Raw genomic sequence first — 23,383 nt, forward strand, 5'->3', positions numbered from 1 at the left:
TTGGATTCGCCCTCATATATATAGTTGAGATGAGGGAAGGGACGCAAAAACGGAATGCTGACGGCGAGAATACGAGAGTGGCAGCATTGTACTGATGCTTCACTCCGTTTTTATTAAAGTGGCGTAAGCCGGATGCCACAGTTTGTACCGAAAAGATGTTCCCTGTAGAACAGGCTGCATGACTCTGTTGACGGAGCACGTGCGCAGGCCGTCCAACACGAACCCAAGCGAGACCGTGCCAATTTCTTCATGCCGTGCCGGCACCTTTGCCGAGGCCGAGAAGAAAGAAGCGCGAAGAAGCACGTTGCACGAGCCAATTAAGCGTCCGAGAAGGGCTGTTCGTAAACTGTCCGTTGTGACCTTCCGCTGCGATCACTAGAGGACGGCCTGCCCTTAGGCACTATATACTGAAAGGTGAGTGCGTTCAGCCAGGATTGTTGAAGCGTCCTTCGACACCTTTGCGGAGAGTAAGCTCACGAATGTCATCCATAAAAATAACAGGCGTTAAATTACCGATTCTATAAAAGAGTCCCAAACGAACAAGCTATAACGTATGCATGTATACGCCCAGGGTGGCTTGCACTGGCTTCAATTCGGCAGCAATTCACGTGAGCCTTCTGTGAGCGGCTGGCGTTGGAAGTCTGGCTAATCGTTTCCGACAGCCGCGTTAATTTTTTGCATTTGTTTTTGTTCGTGCCTCGAGATTTTGTCGGTAACCATGCGGCGACGAGAGAAGGCGTGCAAACGCTGCGTGCGGTTCGCTGCTGCCATGTGATTTGGCCAAGTGAATTCGTACCAGCTAGCGTTTACATTTTCCTGGCAAGCAAATATCAACACCACAGTCAGGCCTTACCCACTTGGGTATAGGGGCATGTAAGCTCCGAGCGTATAACATAGAGAGACATGGACTATATAAAAAAATCGCCGACGATTATGATACTCCCTAATGCGAAATTTGCGTGCAGCTGTATACGTGTTTTCAATTCGCGATGTATTGGCTGGCGCGGACGATCTGTCTCGTGCGGCACGTTGCAAACGGAGTGAAGTGTGGCGCGACTGCTTCGCTAATCGGGAGATCGCGAGGTGAAGTGCGTGGGTGGGCGCGATTCACAGCAGCCGACGCAGACGACCTCCGCTCATGCAGCGCTTTGTTCCCATACATACGACGCGCGCTGCTCTGGCGCCATCTTGTAGGCATCGTCGCCGCAAAGCCTCTCGTGCTGCGCCCTCGTACTAGGCTCACGCTTTCGCCATACCCTCCTCCTCTGCTTTTCTCTTCGCGCTCTCTTCACTCTCGCCGCTGTTTTCATCCCCCGCTGCGCTCCACGTTCGTTCTCATCTTTCGGGGCGCTCGTTGGCTCGGTTACGATGTAGGGCGCCTGAAGGCTGCGCTCTAACAAGCTGCGTTTGGTTCTAGTAGGCTGGCAGAATTTTGCGAGTGTTCCAGGACGGACTTTTAGGCGATATTGCAGTGTATACTGGTTGCTAAATGACACCTTAGATTCCTCTGCCAAAAGTTACGGAGCTCTTTCGCAATAGGCAAGTTTGAGTCAAAGCTGGCACCTACAGCAGTATTCGAGTAGCCGCTCTTGTGCTACAAAGCGCAAGGATCGGCTTTCCCTCTCTACCTTCGACCACGTAAACCCAGGAATGGTTCCATGGCCAAGCGTCGTCTTCTGTCCTGTGCAAGAGGTTGTGAAGATTTGTGAAGTTAAGGGATCGACAGACACATCCTTCATACAGATGACTGAATTGCTGTCTTCCACAGTTCTCTAAGGAATTGAAAAGCTTCATATCCAACTTGCAAGCGCAGCTGTCCTGCTGGAAGCATAAGAGTGGTGATTTGTTCGAAAGGGGTGTCATGACATAGAGACGGTCGCAATTATGGCCCAAAAGGCGCCGTTCACCCTGCGACTGTTTGGCTCGACGGCGTGCATGAAAAAAAAAAACATTTGCAATGAATGGATGAGTTATCAGACAGTTCGGAGACTACGTGGCGTACTAACATTCGCAGCTGCAGTGAACACACGCACCAAACGTCTCGTATAGGCGTACGTACTCATATATTAGAAATATGCACCCTGCAGCTGTGCGTTTTATCATACGCCGCAATGAAGTTGGCAGTTCCTTCTTTAATATGGCAGGCTGTAAGCTCGGAATATTGCCATGCTTCCTGCGTGCTGGATCCTGCGTCGCGGAGCATTTACTCCTGGCGCTGCGAAGCCACGTAGTGTTAGAAGGACAGTTGTTCTCAGCCTACAGAACTCGGGAGCCCTGACAAATCAACATGAGCTTGTTTTCGCGGTCCTGGTCACGCGCGCAGTGGCCGAGTAACTGTCGTTAACGGCTGTTTATTCTTAAAAGCTCCTGGCCGTTTCTAGAGGACCAGAGTCCACTGTCCCAGAAAAAAAAAAAAGAAAATCCCTCATGCTATAGTAATATTTATTCTTTCGTTCGTGCTCGCAATGTTTGTCTGTGTGCGTGCGTGCTTTCTTCACAGAGAGCTTTTATTTGCTAACAGAACTACTGGTGCAAGTGCTGCGCTTCCATCGACCACCATGATCGTGGAGGGTGTGCCCAAGGAACTGCAGCAAGGCATGCCGCCCATTGCGGCCGTGCCGCTGGGCTACGCAGAGCCGCGCTGGAACTTGTACCTGGCAGTGACCGTCGTCGGGGCAATGCTGGTCATCTCGGGGACATTCCTGGCGCCCGCAGGACTCCGGTACGCGCAGCGTTGATCGGCCAACTGACCGCCCGGGGCGACGAAGACGATAAGCGTATTTGTTGAAATTGTCCATAAACACAGGAAGGTGGACGGGGCAAGTGGAAAGCTCCCATAGCGCGTTGGCGATTACTAAGAATGCAAAGGTCGGAGCGTGTCTATATTACGATGTGGGAACGCGCAACGGCGTACACGTCAGTAAATATAAGGATATAACGCAGCGCAACGACATAACCGCGATAAGATATCGACACGTCACAGGCGATGTAGTGTGTGTGTGTGCGTCTGTTTATTTCATCGTTGTGTAGATAATAGCCCCATATATATATATATATATATATATATATATATATATATAGCCTCAGTGCAAGCACCTTAATTTGTCCAACATGTCCTCCTTAATTCAGAGAACAAGCGAAATGTAATTTTCTCGCATTTTATAAATGCAGCATTTAGGGAATTGTAAGACCTGCGCGCGTACGTAGTTCTATCGAGGTCAGATAGTGTCTTGCAACGCGTACCTACCTCGGCATCTCGCTATTCATGGTTCATTACAGCTGATGGCCATTCCCCCACCCCCGTCCCGCCATTTCCCCCCTTTTTATTTAAAGGCCAGCTTTGAAGCGTTTGTACGTAAATGACTCTACGTATAGTAATGAGTCAGTAGTCTTTAGCACAAAGACGTGCACGACACCAGAGAAGTACTCAAGACACACCGCTGTGTCCTGTGTGCCTTCTCTCATGTCGTGCGCTTCTTTGCGCTAAAGACTATTAACATGCAATACCAACTAGCCCACCACTTTGTTTGTTGATAGTAGTGATGCCTGGCCACTATGATAGTCTCAGTGTCGTTCGACACCACCTTCATGTGGATTCCGGCCAATGGAAATCAGGCTACGTGTGTGGCAATTCGATGTTGTTCTGGTGCTCTTCTTGACTTCACGGAGACCAGTACCGGCAACAGCTGCTGTCCAACCAACTATATGCCCAAGCGACGGTTGCCTCAGAAAAACAAAAAGGTCTCGAACGCTATACTTCTGCGAGGTTCATCCGCTGCAAGTAATTTCGGGGCCGGATAAACGTCATCATGATCACCACATTTTAGATATCACCAATATTTGCCACCGATCAGCTCCACTTCTTCAAAATGGTACCTTGGGTAAAATATTTCTTGCCCTGCCGACGACACAGGTGATCGCTCATCTTTCGTTTAACAGTCATGTTTGGTTCAAATGAATTAAAGAGAAGGAAAACTCCAGCCAAAATTTATTTTATCCTGGCGTTTCGGAGCTCTGCCGGCTCTTTCTTCAGCGGAGCTGGTAACTGTGCGGGCTCCAAAATGTCGTTTCTTAAAAAAAAAAAAAAATTCTGGATGGAGTTTTTCTTCTCTCTAATTCACTTGTACCCAACCCGGAAGATGTCTGTCGAATGTTTGCTTTTTCGTTGGTTCAGGTAGTGTCGGGCGCGTTAATGTGTCATCCATTGTACAGTCACCGTCATGCTTAACACAACACATTTTAAGAACTTTTCGCTTCCCCTGCGGAGGGTGCTGGAAACTTCCGCTTGGGTACGCGCCTTGAATGTGCTACCCTTACTGTGTCTTCTTTCCAAAGAATTCCACGTTTCCTCTTTAGAACCCGTGTTTATTAAAGTTATAGATGTGTCGTCTTTGTTGTGATTAAGTCTGACGACGGATTTGCCTTTGCCACTGCGTGTGTGTGTGCAGGTTCGTGATCGGCTGCCAATCTCCCCAGTGCGGCGACTGGTTCGAGGACCTGGCTGTGTCCATCAGCCCGCGGCGCAAGCCTTGTGACGACTTCTACGAGTTCGTCTGCGCAAACAGGAACACCACGCAGGTAGCTGCGCCGGACGCATGTTGGCATGCGCGCCATATTTGGAAACAAACTGCGAGAACGCTATGCATCTGTACGCGAGAGCAATGAGCACCACTGCTATAGCGTCTGTGGTAAGAGGACTTGCAGGAACAGACAGAGCAGGAAGGGCAGGACAGAGCAGGAAATGAAGGCTCTGCTTTAATACTGTTGGTGATACAGAAAAATACTGGCGTTAGGCAATATGGCACTATGCCGACAACGGGGCAACGTTTGACAAGAGCCGACAATCTTTTCTATATTGACAGGTGCGTTTACGACCGGTTTGAGTACACCACAATGCCCTGCTCCGTTTGTGTAGACGAAAATGAAAATATGCATTATACAGCACAACGATCATAAAATTAGCTGCTAGGAGGAGATTTTTAAAGCTTCGACGGCAACCCGCCGCGGTGGCATAGCGGCTATGGTGTTGCACTGCGAAGCGCAAGGTCGCAGGATCAAATCCTGGCCGCGGCGGCCGCATTTCGATGAGGGCGAATTGCAAAAACGCCTGTGTCCCGTGCATATGAGGGAATGTTAAAGATCCTCTGGTGGTCAAAATGAATTCGGAGTCCCCAACTACGGTGTGCCTCATAATCAACTCATGGTTTTGGCACGCAAAACCCCAGAATTCATTCATTCAAAGCTTTGACGACACTTCGGAGATTTTCTGCAGAGCCCTCATTATGCGTGCAATTCGATGTTTCCTCGCCGTGCTCCTCTCAACGTATATTTCATTTATAGGAAGTCTCATTTTCATACACCTATTTGTTACCAAACTTCGAACGTTTTGTTCTCCTGCAATCGTGGACATAAATTCCAACTATAGCACAAACGTGACCATTGTCAACGGTGCCCGCAAACAGCTGCAACATTGAAATATCTTCGGAGTGTTCTTCCTAAGACACACTGAACTTAACGGTAAGCCCGATCGTTCTGAAACTACGCGCAGTTTAATACTCTCAATAGAGCTCCAGAGCGAGCAACAGAACTTTACGCGTGAACATATATACACGACGCGTCATGAAAAGTACATTCACCGCGACTCGGCAGCCCTCCGGCCCGACGCGATTACAAGGCGTGCACCTCATACCGCCGTGCAGGGTGCCACCGTCAACGCGTTCCTGAAGCTTCAGATCCGCGTGGCGCTGTCCTTCTTCAAACGGCTACTGCTTGTCGACACCGATCTGCCGGATACCAGCCTGGTCAGCGCACACGTGAAGACGGCGCGCCTCATGCAACGCTGCATGCAGGAGGCCATCAACGGCGCCGACGACCTGCGTGAGCGAGTCTACGCAGCACGAAAGTATAGATAGACCCGGCGCACAATTAGCAGTGTGTGCATAATGCTCCCGAACTGTGAAACGGCTGTAGTATATATATATATATATATATATATATATATATATATATATATATATATATATATATATATATATATAAACAGTAGAGTGGCAAATTACTAATTGCAGACACGATCGATGATTGTAATGCCACTACCAAGTCCCGCATATTGCTGCTGGTCTCATAAAATTTCACCGCACTGTTTACCGCTTCGAAGGCTGCCGCAGAGCGCACGTTCACATATACTATCAGGTGTGAACCCTGTGTCGGTGGCACGCATTCGCGCATATGACGCAGAAGCTCTTAAATTTGTTATTTCTTTGTTCATGTTGGATACATAGCAGCGTGTACATTTCGCAGACTGGCCGAATAATTTAGCTCTGCTCCGTATCACAGCGACACGCCATTCTTCTTCGCAGACCTCGTACCCGACTGCAATTTTATCAGACTGCAACTTTAGCAGATAGGAATAGTAACAGAAGGCGCACTGATGTGCAAGAACTGCGTTGGAATTTTTAAGGGGTAACTCTATAACTGGCGCCGGGACGCGTCGCTAGCTGTACCGAGTTCGAGGAAATAATTGCTTCTGAAAGTACATAGACACTGTGCTGACGATAACTGAAAGTTAGTCGTGCATATATCCTGCAAGTCTTACGCGTACATTATTAATGCGAAAGAATTATGTGCCCCATTATGCGAAAATCCATCGGCGTCGGCGTGCCCGAAGGATGGTACCAAAAGTGGCCGATGGCGCAAACAGTAAAAACATGACAGAAATCTTCGGATTAGCGTCAAATTTCTCATGGAAGTTCTTGTAAACAGTAAATTAATGGTTTTGAAAAGAAAATTCGGTACATTTTGGTCTGGGTGGGAGTCGAGCCCGGGCCTCCAAGGCGCGAGACGAGAACGCTTGCACGGCGGCGCCACGGTTCTAGCAGACTAAAAGTGTGCCTAGTGCGTGCGTCATTGCACAAGTCACGCCACAGTCATCTCGCTGACTAAAGGTGTGGCTTAGTGCGTGCGTCATTGGGCACGTGACCGCGCAGCCAATTGGGAGGAGGTGGCGCCACGTCACGAGTGCACAAAATGAGCGCGTTCGTGACGTTCGGAAGTCTATAAATGCTATAATGCTTTCGCAGTCCCGTACGTAACCACTCAAGTATCAATGATAAACTTGTTTGTTTCGTACATTAAGCGCGCTTTTATTTTTCGTTAGCAGTGGGCATACAGCGCCCCCTCTGTTCTTTCACGCCATAACTCGGCCACGATGCGCTGCACATGATGGCGTCTTCTCTCTCTCTCTCTCTCTCTCTCGGCAGCAGCGTTTGTGTGTGTGCATCATTGCAGACTTCGTGACCGACTTCCTGGCGCAGTACAACCTGTCGTGGCCCCCCGCGCACGAGCCGGCGGTGCGCGCGGCCCAGGAGGAACACTCTGTGGTCGACTTGCTGGTCGAGCTGAGCCTGGTGCGCGGCGTGCACCTGCTTCTGCGCATTGTGCCCGACGTGTACTTCAAGCGGCGCGGCTACTACTCGCTCCACGTCGAGTTTAACCTGGCCTTCATGTACGAGTGGGCCGCCGTGCGCAAGCTGCTGCTTGCCACGGGCCGGCTCGCACCCTTCTTCGAGATCACCGCCCTGCTCCTCTCCGGAAGGTGCGCTCTCGAAGGCTTTCTCCTTGGCGGAGGCGCCCGTCACATATGCGGCAGCGCTTGGTCGTGAGGAAATTCGTGCTGTCATGTGCAGTGTTGCGCAAACGAACGCACACGGCGAAAGTAAACTGCGCCTTCTGTCGCGTCTTTGTATCACCTTTGTGTTCGCTTGCGCTGCACTTTACATGCTGACGTCATACCAACAGGCCCATCATTCTATCATTTCAAACTTCATGCGAGCTGCCACAAATCGTGGTTCTTAACGTATAGCGGCTCCATGACAAGAAATCAAAGCCCCTTTCTTAAAGAAAGATGGTTGAACGCGAAGCTTTCCCCAAATGAAAACTGAATCCAAAGCCAACGACCACGCAACGATACCAAGAAATGCTAAGCGACCCGATGCTGTGATTTGATTGCTTGTTTAGGATTGCATTTTGTGAACGTTGAAGTTAAAGGAAGACACATTTCGTTAAGTTGCACAGCCTTTATTTTAGATCATGTAACCGTTGATTACGCGCACACACTCACACTTTCACAGACGACTCTACACTTGCACAGTATTAGTTGCCTTGTGATCGCTGTGGTAGACGGTCAGAGGCGCTGTCATCGTAACGTGACACAGGCTACTTGCAAACGTTAGATTAATGCAAAAACGGTGTTGCGTCGTGGGTCTCTGTAGCGTCTTAAGTTTCAACGAGTAGTGATCTAGCATGAAACTCTCGATCCATTTGCCGTGCTCTTTCGCCACATCGATGTTATACACACCGCACACGAGCATCGGCGTACTATATGGATTTAAGCTCTTCATCGTTTCTGCCAGGAACCTTTCTACGTCACAACGAGACGTGCTCGGTTTGATGCACACGCTGACGATCACAAGTAGCCATCTCTACTGCACAAGCGTCTTTCACATGACTTCTGCATGCCGTTGCCGATACACGGGATCGGCTTTACGGCCACTATCGCCCTCGCGCTTACGTTCGCGTACGGCAGCCTCTTCTGACATGCGCTGCACCCGCGGCCTGCCCCCGGTGACGGCCAGGAATGCATTGTGTGACGCCCATAATGCAATGCAGATATATAGTTTGTCTGGGTAACGTGACGTTCAACCATCTTTCTTTAAGAAAGGGGTTTGATTTCTTTTTTTTCCCAGATCCTAAGACGAGCCAGTACTCACGCTCACTTGCTGTTTCCGATAAGCAGGGAAGCTCAGTTAATTGCGACAGGGTGGCGTCATACCTACCAGACGAATCTTGCGCTTCCAGTGAACTTTGTGCGCCTGTGCTACTCTTGCTGAGCTCGTCGCTTCTCGCCATTATCAGGCACTGAACGGCCGTCCAGTCGACGCTGGCGTGGTTCTGCGAATGTAAACTGTAGTGTTCTACGCAGAGGTGTAAGTTGGCTTTCCTGCAGTGCGTTTTCGGCGCTCATAGACGAATCAGTGATACATAGAAAGCTTCGCTTTAATAAGGCGGGGCGGGAGGGGAACCGATGCACACCGTTCTTGAGTTCGCACTGACCCAAACGGGATGAAAATTTTGCCAAAACGTACATTTTCTGGAGTCCCGCCGGTCGATTTCGCGTCGCGAGGGAGTCGGAGACGCCGTAATGTGAGCTTGCGTTTGCATTTCTGTGCCCAAACCGTAGTGAGCGGGAACGTGTTTTGCGCGGCACATACGACACACGCCAACTGTGCGCACCTACGCGTTTAACTAGTCATTCACCTCCACTGCTTCCCATCTCTGTCTCCTCCGCTTTCTCCATTCTATCTCCGCAGTGCGGTCAACTGCTGTTGTGCCAAACACTGAAACCACCATTTGTCTGTCTGTAAAATTTTGCACGTAGTGTCCGTGAGCGGCGCTTCGCCATGGCAGTTTTGCCTGTAAAGGGTGCATCACTGTATGTTACAACATTATGCGGTGAAGCTAATTTTCCTCTGGCAAAAAGGTCTTCGGCAGAGACGTAGACGCGGTGCTCATTTACGCGATTTCGCGAGGTCGCCGTTGCAATGTTGACATCAGCAGCGCTGGCGTACATAACTAATGGTAACCATAAAGCGTTTCAAATGCTGCAAGTACCGACGGGTATTCACGGCGAAGGCCTGGGCGTGTTTCAATCGTTACGTACGACAAATGTAACAATCCGATCGTAATCTGATTCAGTTTGGATTGGCAGTTACCGCAAAGTCTTGCAGTTTCACGCCATTTCTTGCGGCCGCATTGCTTTAGCGGCACGCAGAAGAGCTAGCGCTACTGCTTTGGTGCTTGCGCGCTCATCGAGAGTGCGAGAGATTGTGATGCGTTCGGCTTAGTTAGCAGATTTCTTACCTTATGTGTTCTGAAGCTTCATTTTGTACACCCGGAACTTGACTTGTCCAAACTTTGGAGGCCTCCGGGTTGTCACTACACTGACAAATAAGCACGAACAATGGCAGCTTTATGTTGACGACATGGCGTTAGCCAGCCGTTGTTCGTGCATTGGATGAGAATACGCATGTGGCGACGTTAGGAAACTCGGATGGCGACGGCTGTACCCGAAACTGATCAAAATAAGCAGCCTCATCGTTCACGAAGCGGAACTTTGAGAAAATGCGATGCTGTGAGGGCGACCGGATACGCTTAGATATAGGCAGAACTGACAGGCCTCTGGCGGTTGGTTCCCGTGTCCAGCTCAACCGACGCAATTTTTGCATTTAACCCCAAGGAGTAAGCTGCTGCCGTATAACTTACTTAGATTAAACCTACATCCGCAAGGTAGATATAATCTCATGAAAGGAAAGGCCCGCTCTGCCCCAATGCTACGAAAGGAACGTACATGATCCTCACTAAACCCTGACATTCGAATGGCCGAACTGGTTTTCATTGTCGTACTCTGCTAGCAGTCGCTGGTGAATGCATGCCGCGTCGTTTCTGACTGCGCCACATGATTCCCGCCTGGAAATGCAGGCGCCCTCATCCTCAGCTGGTGGAACGCCTGATGGCGCTGGACAACATGCTGCTGACGGCGGCGCTCCCGCCGATGGGCGACCGGCCCAACATGACCACGTCGTACGTGCGCTTCAGCGACCTGAGCAACCTGACGAGCCCGTCGTTTCCCGGACAGATGCTGCTGGACGCCGTCAACCGCGTGCTGCCGCCGAGACGGCGGCTGAGCGAGGACGACGAGCTGGTGGTCACCAACGGCCCTTACCTGCGCGCCATCGGACAGCTGCTGGGGCCGAGTCCGGCCTCCGAGACGCTACGCGCATACGTCACCCTCATGCTGGTGAGGACCCCCAAATTTGTGGCTGCACGTGCATCCAAGGGTTTCGCGAGACTGTGTCAAAACGTGGACGATGGAAGACAATGAAACGAAAGTTATTAAGCGTAACGTGCAGAGACAGGAAGAGAACGGTGGATAGCTGACATTAAGAGAAAAAAAGAATGGAACTGGTCAGGTCATATAATATGTAGGGTAGGGCAGATAACGGGTGGACCATTGGAGTTACAGAATAGGTGCCAAGGCACGGGAAGCGCAGTCGAGGACAGCAGAGAATTAGGTGGGGTGATGAAATTAGAAAATTTGCAGGCGCAAGGTTGGAATCAGCTAGCGCAAGACAGCCGTAATTAGAGATTGCTGAAAGGGGCCGTGGTCCTGCAATGGACATAAATATATGATGATGAAGAGGAGGAGGAGGAGGAGGAGGAGGATGTGAAGACAGAAGTGGGGTGCCACGTTCGACACCGCTCTAGATCTAGCTCTCTTTCTGACAGTGCCGCCGGATGTGAGGAGCTCGTTAGCATGACGTTGCAACTGAAGAAAATTAGTGACCGGAAAGTTATTTGATTGGCCGAGCTTGGTTTGACAACTAGGATCTCTCAAGCAGTATTTTTCCATTTACCGCCACACATCTATGCCCCGTGCTATATGAGGACGTCGTTCTTGATAGGTTTGTATTAATCGTTTCGTGAACTACCCTCTTCTCCCTTGTGGTCTTGTCTTTTGAGTTCGTACGTCACTACCTAAATTATTAGGTCTATGTTCCTTTCTTCTTTCCCCCAGACCACTGACACCAGTCTTCAAGCAGTAAATGATAACGTCTTATTAGTTAGAAATTGTATTGGCAGGCGCACGCAGTGCTCGCGTCGCTGCAGTTGTTTCTTCAACGCATACCGTATTTAGCCGGGTGTCGAACTTTGGAACTTTGATGTCACGCCTTTCGACACAGCAGCGCCACATTACCCTCTGGCTACTGCTGTATACGGTAGTCGAGACTGCATTTATAGTGTCGAAAATATCGGAGTGTATACCGCTCTCAGCACATGGCATTTGTTTATACCCTTGCAATCGTTTGCACGTGCGTTGCACACAAACAGGTCGGAGAGGAGAGGAGGAGAGGAAACAGGAGGAGAGGAGACAGACACGTTTATCAGCATTGGTGAAACCGAGAAAAACAGTTTCGAGTAACAAAGTAAGCCTTGTTGAGTTGTCTTGGAAAAAATGACACAGACGGAATTAAATGCAAGGGCTATACCGCCAGCATCAGTGCCACACGATAGCGGAACCTCGTTTTCAGATGCGCTGCTGTAAGCCACGATTATTTAACGTGCTTCTTTTGTGCTGTTTTCGAATCTGCGTAGGTTTCTTGTCTTTTCCTTTCTGTAGCCTGCTGTGTTCCGGTCCGCTAAGCGCTAACAGCGGGAATAGGTATTTCGCACGCAACACCTCTTTTTTCCGCAGCCAACTATAGTCGCGCCGTTCCAGCTGCTCGCCTTCCTATAAAGAACTGCAGAGTAACGGCTATTTGTCGCGTACAAACGAGGGCTTGGATGAGATGGGATATCCGCCTTCGGATTCCCTCAAATCATGGTCAGATAAAGGACGCCCATCTTCGCCGTACCGACAAGGGTATTGCCCCAAAACGCGATTGACGGCTGTCACCTTGGATGATCTAGTGCAAGTACCTTCACACACATGAGCTGAATCCTCAATGCACAATGGGCCACTGAAGTCGATTGCTAACAATAGTGCGTCCAACGTCGATATTTCGTGGAGCACCCTCAAACGTCAGTACGCGACGCGCCCTCGAAAGCAACTGTAAAATGAGCCACCTATCCCACGGACGAAGAAAAAGTCCTTGCGTAGCAGACGAGAAAGACGGCTTCAATAATGCTCATATATAGTCATCTAAAAGTCTGGTCATTTGCATCGGGATGCCGACTGCCTTTCTCGATACTCCGTCGAGCAACCGGATCCCGCACCGAGCGACTACAGTCCTTGTGTGCTTGCCATCTCTGAACTCTTCAACATTGCTGCTGAACAACGCCGTGACCCGGCCCTACGCAAGATTATCGGCCGCATCAACTTCCAGGCTCCTGATGCCTCTCTCCGCCTCTTTGTGCTACACAATGACACTTTACAAAGGTCACAATGTGCTTTCTTATGGTCCTGACCTCTTACTTTTGATTCCGGCACACCTCCGCGCGACTGTTCTGACCCAGCTTCATGATGCACCAACAGCGGGGCACCTTGGCGTTTCGCGGACATAGAATCGCGCACGCCGTCGGTTCTACAGGCCAGGCGTGTCCCGCTCGGTGCATCGTTGCGTGGCCTTTGGTGATCTCTGTCAGCGCCGGAAAAAGCCGCCACTCCCGCCTGCTGGCCATCTGCAGCCTCAGGTATCAAGCATGGGGCACCTCGTCATCAGCGGGGCACCCCATCAAGCATGGGGCACCTCGGCAACTCCTAACCGACTGAGGCAGTTTTTTTCGAAGGTGATCGAGGACATTCCGCGGACGCAGCATAATCTGACCACGGCCTACCATCCACAGACGGATGGCTTGACGGAGGGACTGAGCCGAACGATGAACCGAACACAAACATAGGCTGGAAATGTGTGTGTCTGCCGGCCACGAAGATTGGGAAACTGCATTGCCTTCTGTGACATTCGCGTATAACACATCTAGACATGAGAATGCTGGTTAATCGCCTTTCTTTCTCTTATTCGGCTGAAATCCTACTTTGCCGATGGACACGTTGGTGCCTTCTTCCGCGAGCGCCCCCTACCGAGTATGCTCGATAGGCTATTGCCCGTGCCGGCTATGCCCGTCAGGTTACCCGCGCTCGATTCAGCGAGTCGCAGATCCACCAACAAATCTCGCTACAATAGCCATCACAGGACTACCCGCTCTGCCCTGGAGCCCTTGTCCTACAATGGTACCCAGCGCGCCGTGTCGGGCTTTCTGAAAAGCTGCTGTTCCCGTAAACCAGCCCATATCGAGTGTGCCACCAAGTGATCCGACGTAACGTACGAAATCGCTCCATTATCTTCGTCCCATCGGCTCTACCCCGCACCGACATCGTGCACGTCGCCCGCCAGAAGCCCTATTGTGAACCAGACAATGTTTAACCTCGTATGCAGTGGACGTTTTCCGCGCTGTCATTTTTCGACTGCACCGAGTCGGTGTTTTCGCCGCCGGGGGGTAATGTTATGAGCCAGCTGTACTGCGGACGAAGAAGTTGTTGCAATAGCAGAAGAGAAAGCAGTCGCTTAGTTGTGGTGCCACTCGCTGTCAATGTGTAAATATTGTACACAAACCCTTTTTGCCATCTCCCCGTAACAATATTTATGATAGCTTTCGCTGGGGAACGTTTTCGAGGCCGGAGCTATAAAGAGCATGCGAGACTCGCTGGTTTGTGCGTTGGAGGTTAAACGAAACGCGGTGCGCTGCAGGTTCGCTACCTGGCACCGTCGACGTCGTCCCGCCTGGTGAGCAGCCAGCTGCCGGTCGAAGGGAACGCGCTGAACGCGGTGCTGTTCCGGCTGGCTCACTGCGTGGCCGACGCCATACAGCTGGTGCCGTACGTCATGGGCGACCTGTTCGTGCGCTGGCACCTGGACGAGAAGGAGCTGGACGGCGCACGAGACATCGTCGGCCGGGTGCGCAACGCGACGCGCGCTGGCTTCTTGGCGCTGCGATGGATCGACGAAGAGACGCGCCGCGGAGCCCTGAGGCGCATCGACAACCTGGCCTCGCTCGTTGGGCACCCCGACAATGTGTCCAGGTATGCAGAGCGCGCGCGCGCGCGTCGTTAAAGAGTGAAACGACGATAAGTCTTCTTTTTGTTTATTGCGACAGCAATTATATGGACACTCCAGGCGCATTTCTGCCCTCTTCCTTGACGTAGGCGTTGTCGTGATGTTCCGTATAAAGTCCAAGTGCGATAACATCGTGGCCGCGTGCCATATGCTGTGGGTGCGAGCGAAAGCGTGCGAGGGTGAGCCGAGCATGGTGGCTCGATCTCGCGCGCACGAGGGTGGAAAGCGGAGAGGAACCGCGCCGTCTTCCGTCGCGCGCAAGGCACCAGAATTGTAGGAAGATTGGGGGGCGGCTGCGTATGGCGCGGCTGAGCGCCGACGGGTGGGCCCTATCTTGGAAGGGATCTGCGATTGGTATAGAGTCTAGGCGAGCCGCTTAGTTCGCGTTGAAGCGAGGGTCCGCAGGAAGGCCAATTCGCTCGCTGGTGCTGCCGCTCTGCCTCATGCTGCAGCGTTTTGACAATGTCCGCGGTCATCGAGTGCGATGCGTTCATGTTTGCCTGTGCACGCGTTAATGCTTGTTTAGTTAGTAAGCGAATATTTACAAGTTTATGCGCCCGATAAACTTCTATCTTTGCTTCATATAGCTGTCTGATAATTTTCTATCACAGTCCATGCTTCAGCTTTCGGGCGAAACTGCTACTTTATTATTTTTTTTTCTGAACACTACTTTCGCCAATTTCTGTCTAATGGCAATGCTACAATAGGCTGGTCATTAGAATAGAAAATGAAGGTGAAAGATCAATTTTTTAATGTTACTGTGTTCAAAGTGCAACGCCGGCATGTCAGTGTGACGTCACGGATATCATAGTACATGTTCTTTGCATTTGGTCTCTTATGCCTCGTTAAGTCACTGAAACTTGCGAAGTCCAATTTTTGACTCTTTTAGAATACAACGTACTCCAGCTTTACCGATAGCAATTTTAATAGGTCGAAGCACACGCCGTCAAAATTTGACGTCACGGCGAGCGGGTGCAGGAATTTCAAGGCGGCGTCTTCACTGGTCTTTAGTTCACCTTTTCTGGATAACCAGGCCTGCTATCACGCTAAATGCAGCTTTTCGTTTTTTCGAATTGTAAGGTTTTTGAATATATTTGGAACGGAGAATTTTATCGGCTACCACAGCACCGATTTTGATGCAGTTTGTCGCATTTGAAAGAAGTTATAATCTAGTAACTGTCTGAAGTGGATTTACATTTTTCACCAAAATTCTTAAGGAATATTCTTGAAAATTCCAAATTGTAAAAGAGAACAGGAAAACACAAGTATCCATATCAAGCAGACGAACGTGGCGTATATTGTACACAGCTCTCGAATATACCAATAGTTTTTTAGTAGGACTGTCGCCAAACCTTCGCAAAGATAGTAACAATTTCGCATAAACTGTAAATTCAACACCACATTTGGCTCCTTGAGTTGCTCTAAACAAATCCCGTTTACAGAACTGAGATAAATGTTTCTGGCGTAGACTTTTCACCTTTAATCTTTATTTACTTAGCGATTTATGGCAATTTTTATTAAAAAGCAGAAGTTCGCTAAATAAAAATTCTGCTTCTTGGAGTTACTTGAATAAAACTTAATTCGATCAGTCCAGCGGTTATCTCGAAAAAGCGTTTCTGCGTTTCACATGTATTTAAATATGGCAATCAAAGTTGGCTCCTAGTTGAGGCCCCGAACATATATGGTGCAAAATTTTTTTGAGCCTTTAGGCCATTCCCCTAGGCAAGTATATGTACTAGCTGTCTAAATAAAGTTGAATGAATGAATGAATGAATGATTGCTAAAGCTTCCTCTTAGCGCCGATTCGCAGCAGTCTATCACTGGAGCGCTCTACTGTCCGGCGGACAGCACTCGCTGAGGGGCACGAGCAAGACAAAGCATGCAAGAAACTCCGAGGAAACTTATGAGGCGATTATAGGCTGCAGGAAACTCTTCTCTAGAAAACAGAGGAACTCACGCGCGCCTTGGATTACGAAAACGCCCGCCGTTTTCTTGAGATTCTCGCCTGCGCTTGTCGCTTCCATTGCGAAAGCGGCAGGCTCGTTATCTTACAGCGGCGGCGTTCTCAGCGTTCTAATTATACCTGCTGAACTAATTTCCTACTGGTGAATAAGAACTCCAGTCTCAGTAGTGTGAACAGAGAGAGACGGTAAACAGAACGCCGACCAAAATGGTGTTGTCGAAAGGTCTCGACGTCCTTCTAATATGAATCTACTTCCCGGCCAGACGAGATGTTTTTCTATTATTGGTTTCGTTCAACAAAGAGATGTTGACTGTAATAATGACACGTATACTGGTTTATATTTCTCGGCCGGGTGACCGCTTTTCACTGGCTGACAACGCTTTCACCATTTACTGCTCAGCGCAGAACGCGCCTGCATGTATCGCAATTTTCTCTAATGTTATCGATGGTTCTATCCGTTGTCTGTTATCACCGAACCTTGTGTAATCTGGTTGTATGCGCGACGCAAATTGTGTAGTGCTTTCTGGAAGACAAGCGGGGCACCGACGATTGCGTTGGAACCTTGGACGAGTCATTTATAAAAGCCGAACGCGCATGACCCGCAGATCACATTTTCGACGATCGCCGACTGTGTTCGCCGCTATCGCCGTGCTTTGAATGCCACTTGTCATTAGAGTCACACGTTCGTCCAATGAAGAGTTATTTACAGTAGCAAATCCGCCTGGAAGTTTTAGTGTGGCTACTAAAAGGGAAAAATAAATAAAAAAGGAAAAATATGCAGCACTGAAAAGTAGTAGATTACTGTCAAGCAAAAATATTCTCGAATGATTTTTTACCAAGAAGTGTAATTCCTAAAAAAAATATCTTCAAGCTTCTTCATTTGAAATGAAGTCTGGCATCGGCGAACAAAAGTATACCAGTGCTTCGTACATCACAGAAAATAAGTTAGTTACGCTCGAAACCTCTCCTTTACACCCCTTATGGCAGCAAGGACAGGTTTCAAATGAAGTAAACACTCTTCTGGGCGCAAGAACACCATTCTCACGGGGTGCATGCGACCACCCTGCGTGTAATGTGCTTATAGGGTGCAACGCTGTGTATATTTAAAAATAAACACATTTAACACCCTTATGGGCGTTTAATGTTTATTGCGTGCCCGTTGACGGGGGACACTGGCTTTTCTTACACCGGTTATTCCGCTTGAATGGGGATGTAGCGTATAGCCTTATATACCGGCCGAAGAAGAAGAAGAACAAAACTTTATTCGTAGAAAGAACTTCGTTGCCCCTAAAACGGGGTAACGCCGTGTGGTCGGGCCCCTATTCCAAGCCACCGCTGGCCCTCGCCATCCTTTCTGCCCTGCGGACGAGCCTGAGCTGATCCCCGAGGGCGGAGCTGGATAGCAATCGAATCCTCCGATTTCTTCCGGGCTGGTCTAAACGCTTCCGCAGGACGATTTCTGGCTCGACATGTGCTGTCGACCTGCCTTCGGAAAACTCAAATTCGGCGCGCAAATTACGACACGCAAGTGCTTCAGATCTGCAATATGCGTTCATTTTATTTAACCTAGCGGACGGACCACCTCGGTCTACGGCGATGCTTCTCTGCAATATACAGGGTGGACCAGCTGAACCGCCACTACGCGTTCCTGCCGGCCATGCGAGGCAGCTACGCGCACATGCTGACCGCGAGTCGGGACGCGGACGCCCGTCGCCTGCTGCGGCGGCTGCGCGCCAGCGAGCCTTTCTTCCCCGCCGTGGACGTGGAGCTGCCCATGATTCTGGTGAACGCCTTCTATCTGCCCATCTACCACGTGATGGTCATCCCGCCGGCCATCATGTTCGCGCCTTTCTACCGACGCGCGCTGCCCGCCGCGCTCAACTACGGCTCGCTGGGCCACGTCGTGGGTCACGAGATCACGCACGGCTTCGACCCCGAGCTCAGCCTGTACAACGAGTCCGGCCTGCGCGAGGACTGGTGGACGGCGCGCTCGCGCGCCAACTTCGAGCAGCGCGTCAAGTGCCTGCGCCGCCTCTACAACGAGGCCCCCTGGTCGCGCGGCGTCAACTACGGAGACACGGCGCTCTCCGAGAACTTCGCCGACTGCGGGGGCCTCGACAAGGTGTACCGGTGAGCTCGCGCTCTCATCTGCGTATAGGTCAGAGCCAGACACATTCCGATATCCTATATCTTATGTGCTTTTCCTCGTCGTGTATACGCCGTCTCACGGCCGCACGTGCATATGTTGCTTCTGTACCCCAGTAACGATGCTTAGAATGGCAGAAAGTTGAGCTCGTTGGTTTAGGGTTTCACCGTGAAAGACGGTAAGGCGTGCTTATCTCGTGTCCATACGTGTCTGCACGTCTTACCTTCTTTCCCGGTATTGGAAGTGTTTGATCGTGGCTTCGGATACAGTATTACATTCAAAGTCCTCATAGCAACGCGACGCACTGCAGCACAAACATAACGTGTTGTTAAGGCGAAAGCGAGCAGAGGCCGCATGCCCGTGGCTGACTGCCCAGTGGACATACTTCTCACCCTTATCTCACACCACTTATAAAAAAACTGCAATGAGACTCGGATACTTTCACAATGGGAGTGCTGAGGTGCATATGCGCAGGCTGACAGATATCTGTCGGCCTGTGTTGTCGCGCAGCAGCCCACGACAACAGAAACGAAAGTACGGACTTTCCGCGGGTAGAGTACCTGGCTGGTGAAAACTTCCCCTGACCAATGACGTGCTGGCCCTTCATAACACTTCCCTTCGCTCCACTCTCACCTACAGATGCGGTTGCTGAACACAACAGAAGGCGTGCGCGCTCCTGACCGTTACCTCACGCTGAACTGCCGAGAGTCGATAGATTGCATCGGGGAACGCGGGCCAAGCTAGGCGCAACCAGTTATTCTTGATTCTCCGAAACATATAGCTTTAACTATATAAGAGCGTGCGCCTACCCAGATGATGTCAAAGTACCAAACGCTTCGGTAGGTGCTAAGGCGTTTAATTTTTTCTCTCCCTTTTTTATTGCGATAGCAATTATATGGCCAATCCAAGCGCATTTCTGCCGTCAGCGTCACCATGAGGTTCCGTGTGAAGTCCAAAGGCAACAAAATCGTTGCCGCGCGCCGTATGCTGCTTGTGCGAGTGACGGCGTGCAAGGGTCAGCCGGTGATCGCGGCCCACCTGATTGCGCACGCAAGTGGGGGAAAGCAGGGAGGAAGCGCGCCGTCTTCCGTCGCACGCAAGGCTCGGGTGGGGAGTGGGGGGCGTTATACTCCGGGCGGCCCGGGCGTCCGCGCGCGCCCGCCCTGACCGCTGTATCTTGAAAGACATGAGCGACAGGGACCGAGTCCGTTGTACGGTGTTTTCGCGGCTTAGTTCGCGTTGATGCAGAGGCAGCACGAAGGTCAATTCGCTCGCTGCTACTGCCGCTGTTCCTCACTCCAGCGTTTTGACAGCGAGTTTCCGCGGTCATCGAGTGAAATGTGTTCATGTTTGCTTGTGCGCGCGTGACACTATGCTTGTTAATTTAGTTGGTATGTCTGTGTTTACGAGTTCATACAGCCGATAAAACTACTATCATTACTTCGTATAGCTGCCCACTAATCTGCTATCACAATCGATGCTTCGCCTTTCGGGCGAAACCGAGTTTGTTTAAAAAGGTTCGTTGCCCGCAAGTATATGAAGTAGGGATAGACAAGACAGAACGCTCCGTCTCGTCAGATTTAGCTGAAGCGCTAAACTAAATGTAGGAACGGCTCTTCGTTAGTGCCATATGGCCTGCTCGCAGTGGTAGACAGGTCTAAAATTTACATGCAAAAATATTTTTATTAAGCACAGTCCAGCTGCGACGCATGTCTTTGTTGGCTAAGCTTCAGTGATGCGCCGTCAAGCTGTACTCATAAGCATTTTATGCGAAGCATATTACTAGAGCTCAACCCAGCTCCTCAGGCGCGGCGGTGTCGCCTTCAAGGCTGACCACGTGACACCGTGACGTCACGACGGAGGAGAAACGGGGCTCCAACTCGCGCCGTCGCTCGCGGCGTCGCGGCGGTATATAAGCAGCTGCGCTTGTTTCTAGGTGGCTTTGGCTCAACTCTTACAAGATGGGCTGGATGGGAATCGAACCAGGGTCTCCGGAGTGTGAGACGGAGACGCTACCACTGAGCCACGAGTACGATGCTTCAAAGCGGTACAAAAGCGCCTCTAGTGAATGCGGTGTTGCCTTAGAAACGAGCTGTTTCTAAGGCTCAGGCGTGCGTCGCTTGCTCAGGCGCACATTTCGTTGCCGCGCCGAACGCTGCGTTGCTCGACGCTCACCGCGTCCAATGCCGGGCGCGTAGTCGCTGCGCCGTAGCCCATTGTCTTACACCCCTTGGTGGGTCGACGGGAACGCTGTCGCGTTCCACTCTTGAAGGCGAAGCAGAGTAACGCATGAGTTGTTTCTTCGTCTAGCCGAACCAAATATAGCCAAGCAACAGCAGTTCACCAGGCTAAACAGTGGTTCAACAACTAAGATGAAGGCTAGTATGCTTCGCATCCTGGGCTTAACCTTGGCTAAGCCACAGCCATTTTTTTAACACCTTTAAAGTACTAGAAGAGTGTTTTTAACTTAATACCTTCCGTTACATTATTTAGCACCCATTTTACTCAAAACACTTTATAATAAGGATATGTGCGAGAACATGTCCCTGATTTTGGCACACTGAGATGTAGCTGCTCGCCCCTACAATCGGGAGGTGCTCATCACGAGGTCAAGCGCACAGGAAGGGCCATGTTTGCTCTCTTCGATTGAATTTAGAGAGTTGAAGGCGTGGGCGTAAGGTCCAATTCCATAACATACGATGGTGTTAGCTTACCAGGGCATAGATGTATATAGGACGGCTGCACCGAAGGCGATGGTCGACGAAATGTCACACAAGTTTTGAACATCACCTATGTAGAAGCACAGCGATGAGGGAAAGTGTTACCGCGCTGTTAGAACACGACAGGGCATGGACCTTGATTCTCGCGTGCAGGTCATTCAAGTCGCTTGGTCCTCAGCCATCGCAGCGGCTGGGCGACGAGAGCTACACGGCTGACCAGCTGTTCTTCATCAGCAGCTGCTACAAGTGGTGCACCGTGGAGGGCGCCATGCGCGGCCGTTCCTCGTCCCCGAGCGACGAGTCTGAGGCCATCAAGTTCTACTCGCCCATGCACATGCGTTGCAACGTGCCACTCATGAACATGCCCGAGTTCGCAGAGCACTTCAGCTGCGCTCCGGGCACCGTCATGAATCCGCGCGTGCGCTGCGAGACCTTTTAGCGACGCGCTTCACTTGAAACGTCTGATAAACGTCGCGAAATGCCCGCCTCTTGCATTCTTCGCGTTCCAGCCGACTTGAAGTCAGCGTCGTAGGAAAGAATACAGGGGGAAAGGGGGAATTATTCCCTGTGCTATCATTTCTATTTTTGCAGATGTTTCTTGCAGTTCTAGTAACTTTCTTTTGTTCAATTATTGCCTGAATGATTACGATTACCATAATTATTTTTCAGAGTTGTGGCCAAACCGTGTGCGTAAAATTTTGATTATAGCAAACGCATAACCCTCCGAGATGGCGCGCTTGCGGACCATATTACACCTCCCTGCACGATATGATTCACATGCCACCAAAGCGTTAATGATGCTTGCCGACATGCGGGGTCCCGAATGTTCGCACGATCCACGTCCGCTAGGTATAGAACACTTGAAAGGTATGTTTACATAAATGTATATTGCGTCATTTCGTATAGAATATAAACAACAATGTTTTTTCTGAAACATGTGTGGATTAAGGTTTAAACTGACGCTAACGATCGGCCCACTCGTTGCCAAAGTGTTCTGCAACACCGCGCCCGTAGTCATCGCAGTGTTAGACATTTCCGAGCTGAACACAGCCCCCCCACCCCGCCGCCGCCGCCGCAGCAATCAGCTACCGTCGGGTCCCATGAAGCCGAGTTCTCTTACCTACCTTCTACCGTGAGGTTTCCAGCACTAACCATAAGGCAAAGATAAAATGTTAAAGCAGAGTCATCCCACTCTAGTTCTAATAATTCTGGCGAAGATATGAGTGCGTACCTCGAAGGAGGTCGTCGCACGTGTACAGCGGTCGCCTTTAAAGCTGGCTTCTCCACATTAAGGGCGGCGCCCCAGTGCAAGGCAGTGCGGAACCGCGAAGGTTCTCGTGACAACAGTAGGCTTTGCATCTGTGCAGTCTACACAGGCGTGTCATTCGAGATCAAAGACCTAGCCCCCTTTCTCATTGGGTGATGGGCGCTTATTGAGTGGCCACACCAGCAGGGCACAAGGGTCTGATGGCCCTTGCAATGAGAAGGAAGTAGTCTCTGCAGACGTGGGTTCTGACAGCGGCCGGGTTATTTCCCCCCAACTTGGCCGCGTTCTCGCCCGCAACAAAGAGTGATGGCAATCAAATGCTTACAATTACTACCAGAGGAAACCACCATCTGAACCGCGAAACGATCCGCCGAAAGTGTTTTTCCTGAAAGCATGCCCCGCAAGCTAAGCAGCTGGATGCACTCGAAGATACGGCGAAGAGCCTTGGCGCCCCTTCTATGGTCCCCCATTCTCTTTGTTTTGACTCGTTTAATGTTCTGGGTTTTCTCTGGTCACGATACAGTGTGTTGCACAGTGTGTTGGGCTGCAAAGACGATGAAGCCTAGTGGACATCCCCTTACGCTCGGCTCAATCGGCTCTGCAGCAAAGCCAAAGATA

General features: G+C 50.5%; 1 protein-coding gene across 1 annotated transcript; it reads left to right on the forward strand.

Annotated features, from left to right (window-relative positions):
* Positions 1-22,506, forward strand: LOC142559903 (endothelin-converting enzyme 1-like). The gene is made up of 9 exons (XM_075671591.1): positions 1-414; positions 2,522-2,722; positions 4,449-4,578; positions 5,700-5,877; positions 7,288-7,594; positions 10,537-10,855; positions 14,304-14,635; positions 18,250-18,762; positions 21,652-22,506. Exons 2-9 carry the CDS (start codon positions 2,559-2,561, stop codon positions 21,935-21,937), a joined length of 2,229 nt encoding a protein of 742 aa, XP_075527706.1. The 5' UTR covers positions 1-414; positions 2,522-2,558; the 3' UTR covers positions 21,938-22,506.
* Positions 22,507-23,383: the final 877 nt, after the last annotated feature.

Source organism: Dermacentor variabilis, chromosome 10 (assembly GCF_050947875.1).
Source record: "Dermacentor variabilis isolate Ectoservices chromosome 10, ASM5094787v1, whole genome shotgun sequence".
In the NCBI taxonomy this organism is placed as follows: domain Eukaryota; kingdom Metazoa; phylum Arthropoda; class Arachnida; order Ixodida; family Ixodidae; genus Dermacentor; species Dermacentor variabilis.

Bases quoted from the DNA above. Each gene is read 5' to 3' on its own strand.
- LOC142559903 (XM_075671591.1), top strand. From the start codon at position 2,559: ATGATCGTGGAGGGTGTGCCCAAGGAACTGCAGCAAGGCATGCCGCCC. The intron at 2,723-4,448 runs GTACGCGCAGCG...GTGTGTGTGCAG, and splicing joins CTGGCGCCCGCAGGACTCCG to GTTCGTGATCGGCTGCCAAT. The intron at 7,595-10,536 runs GTGCGCTCTCGA...CTGGAAATGCAG, and splicing joins GCCCTGCTCCTCTCCGGAAG to GCGCCCTCATCCTCAGCTGG.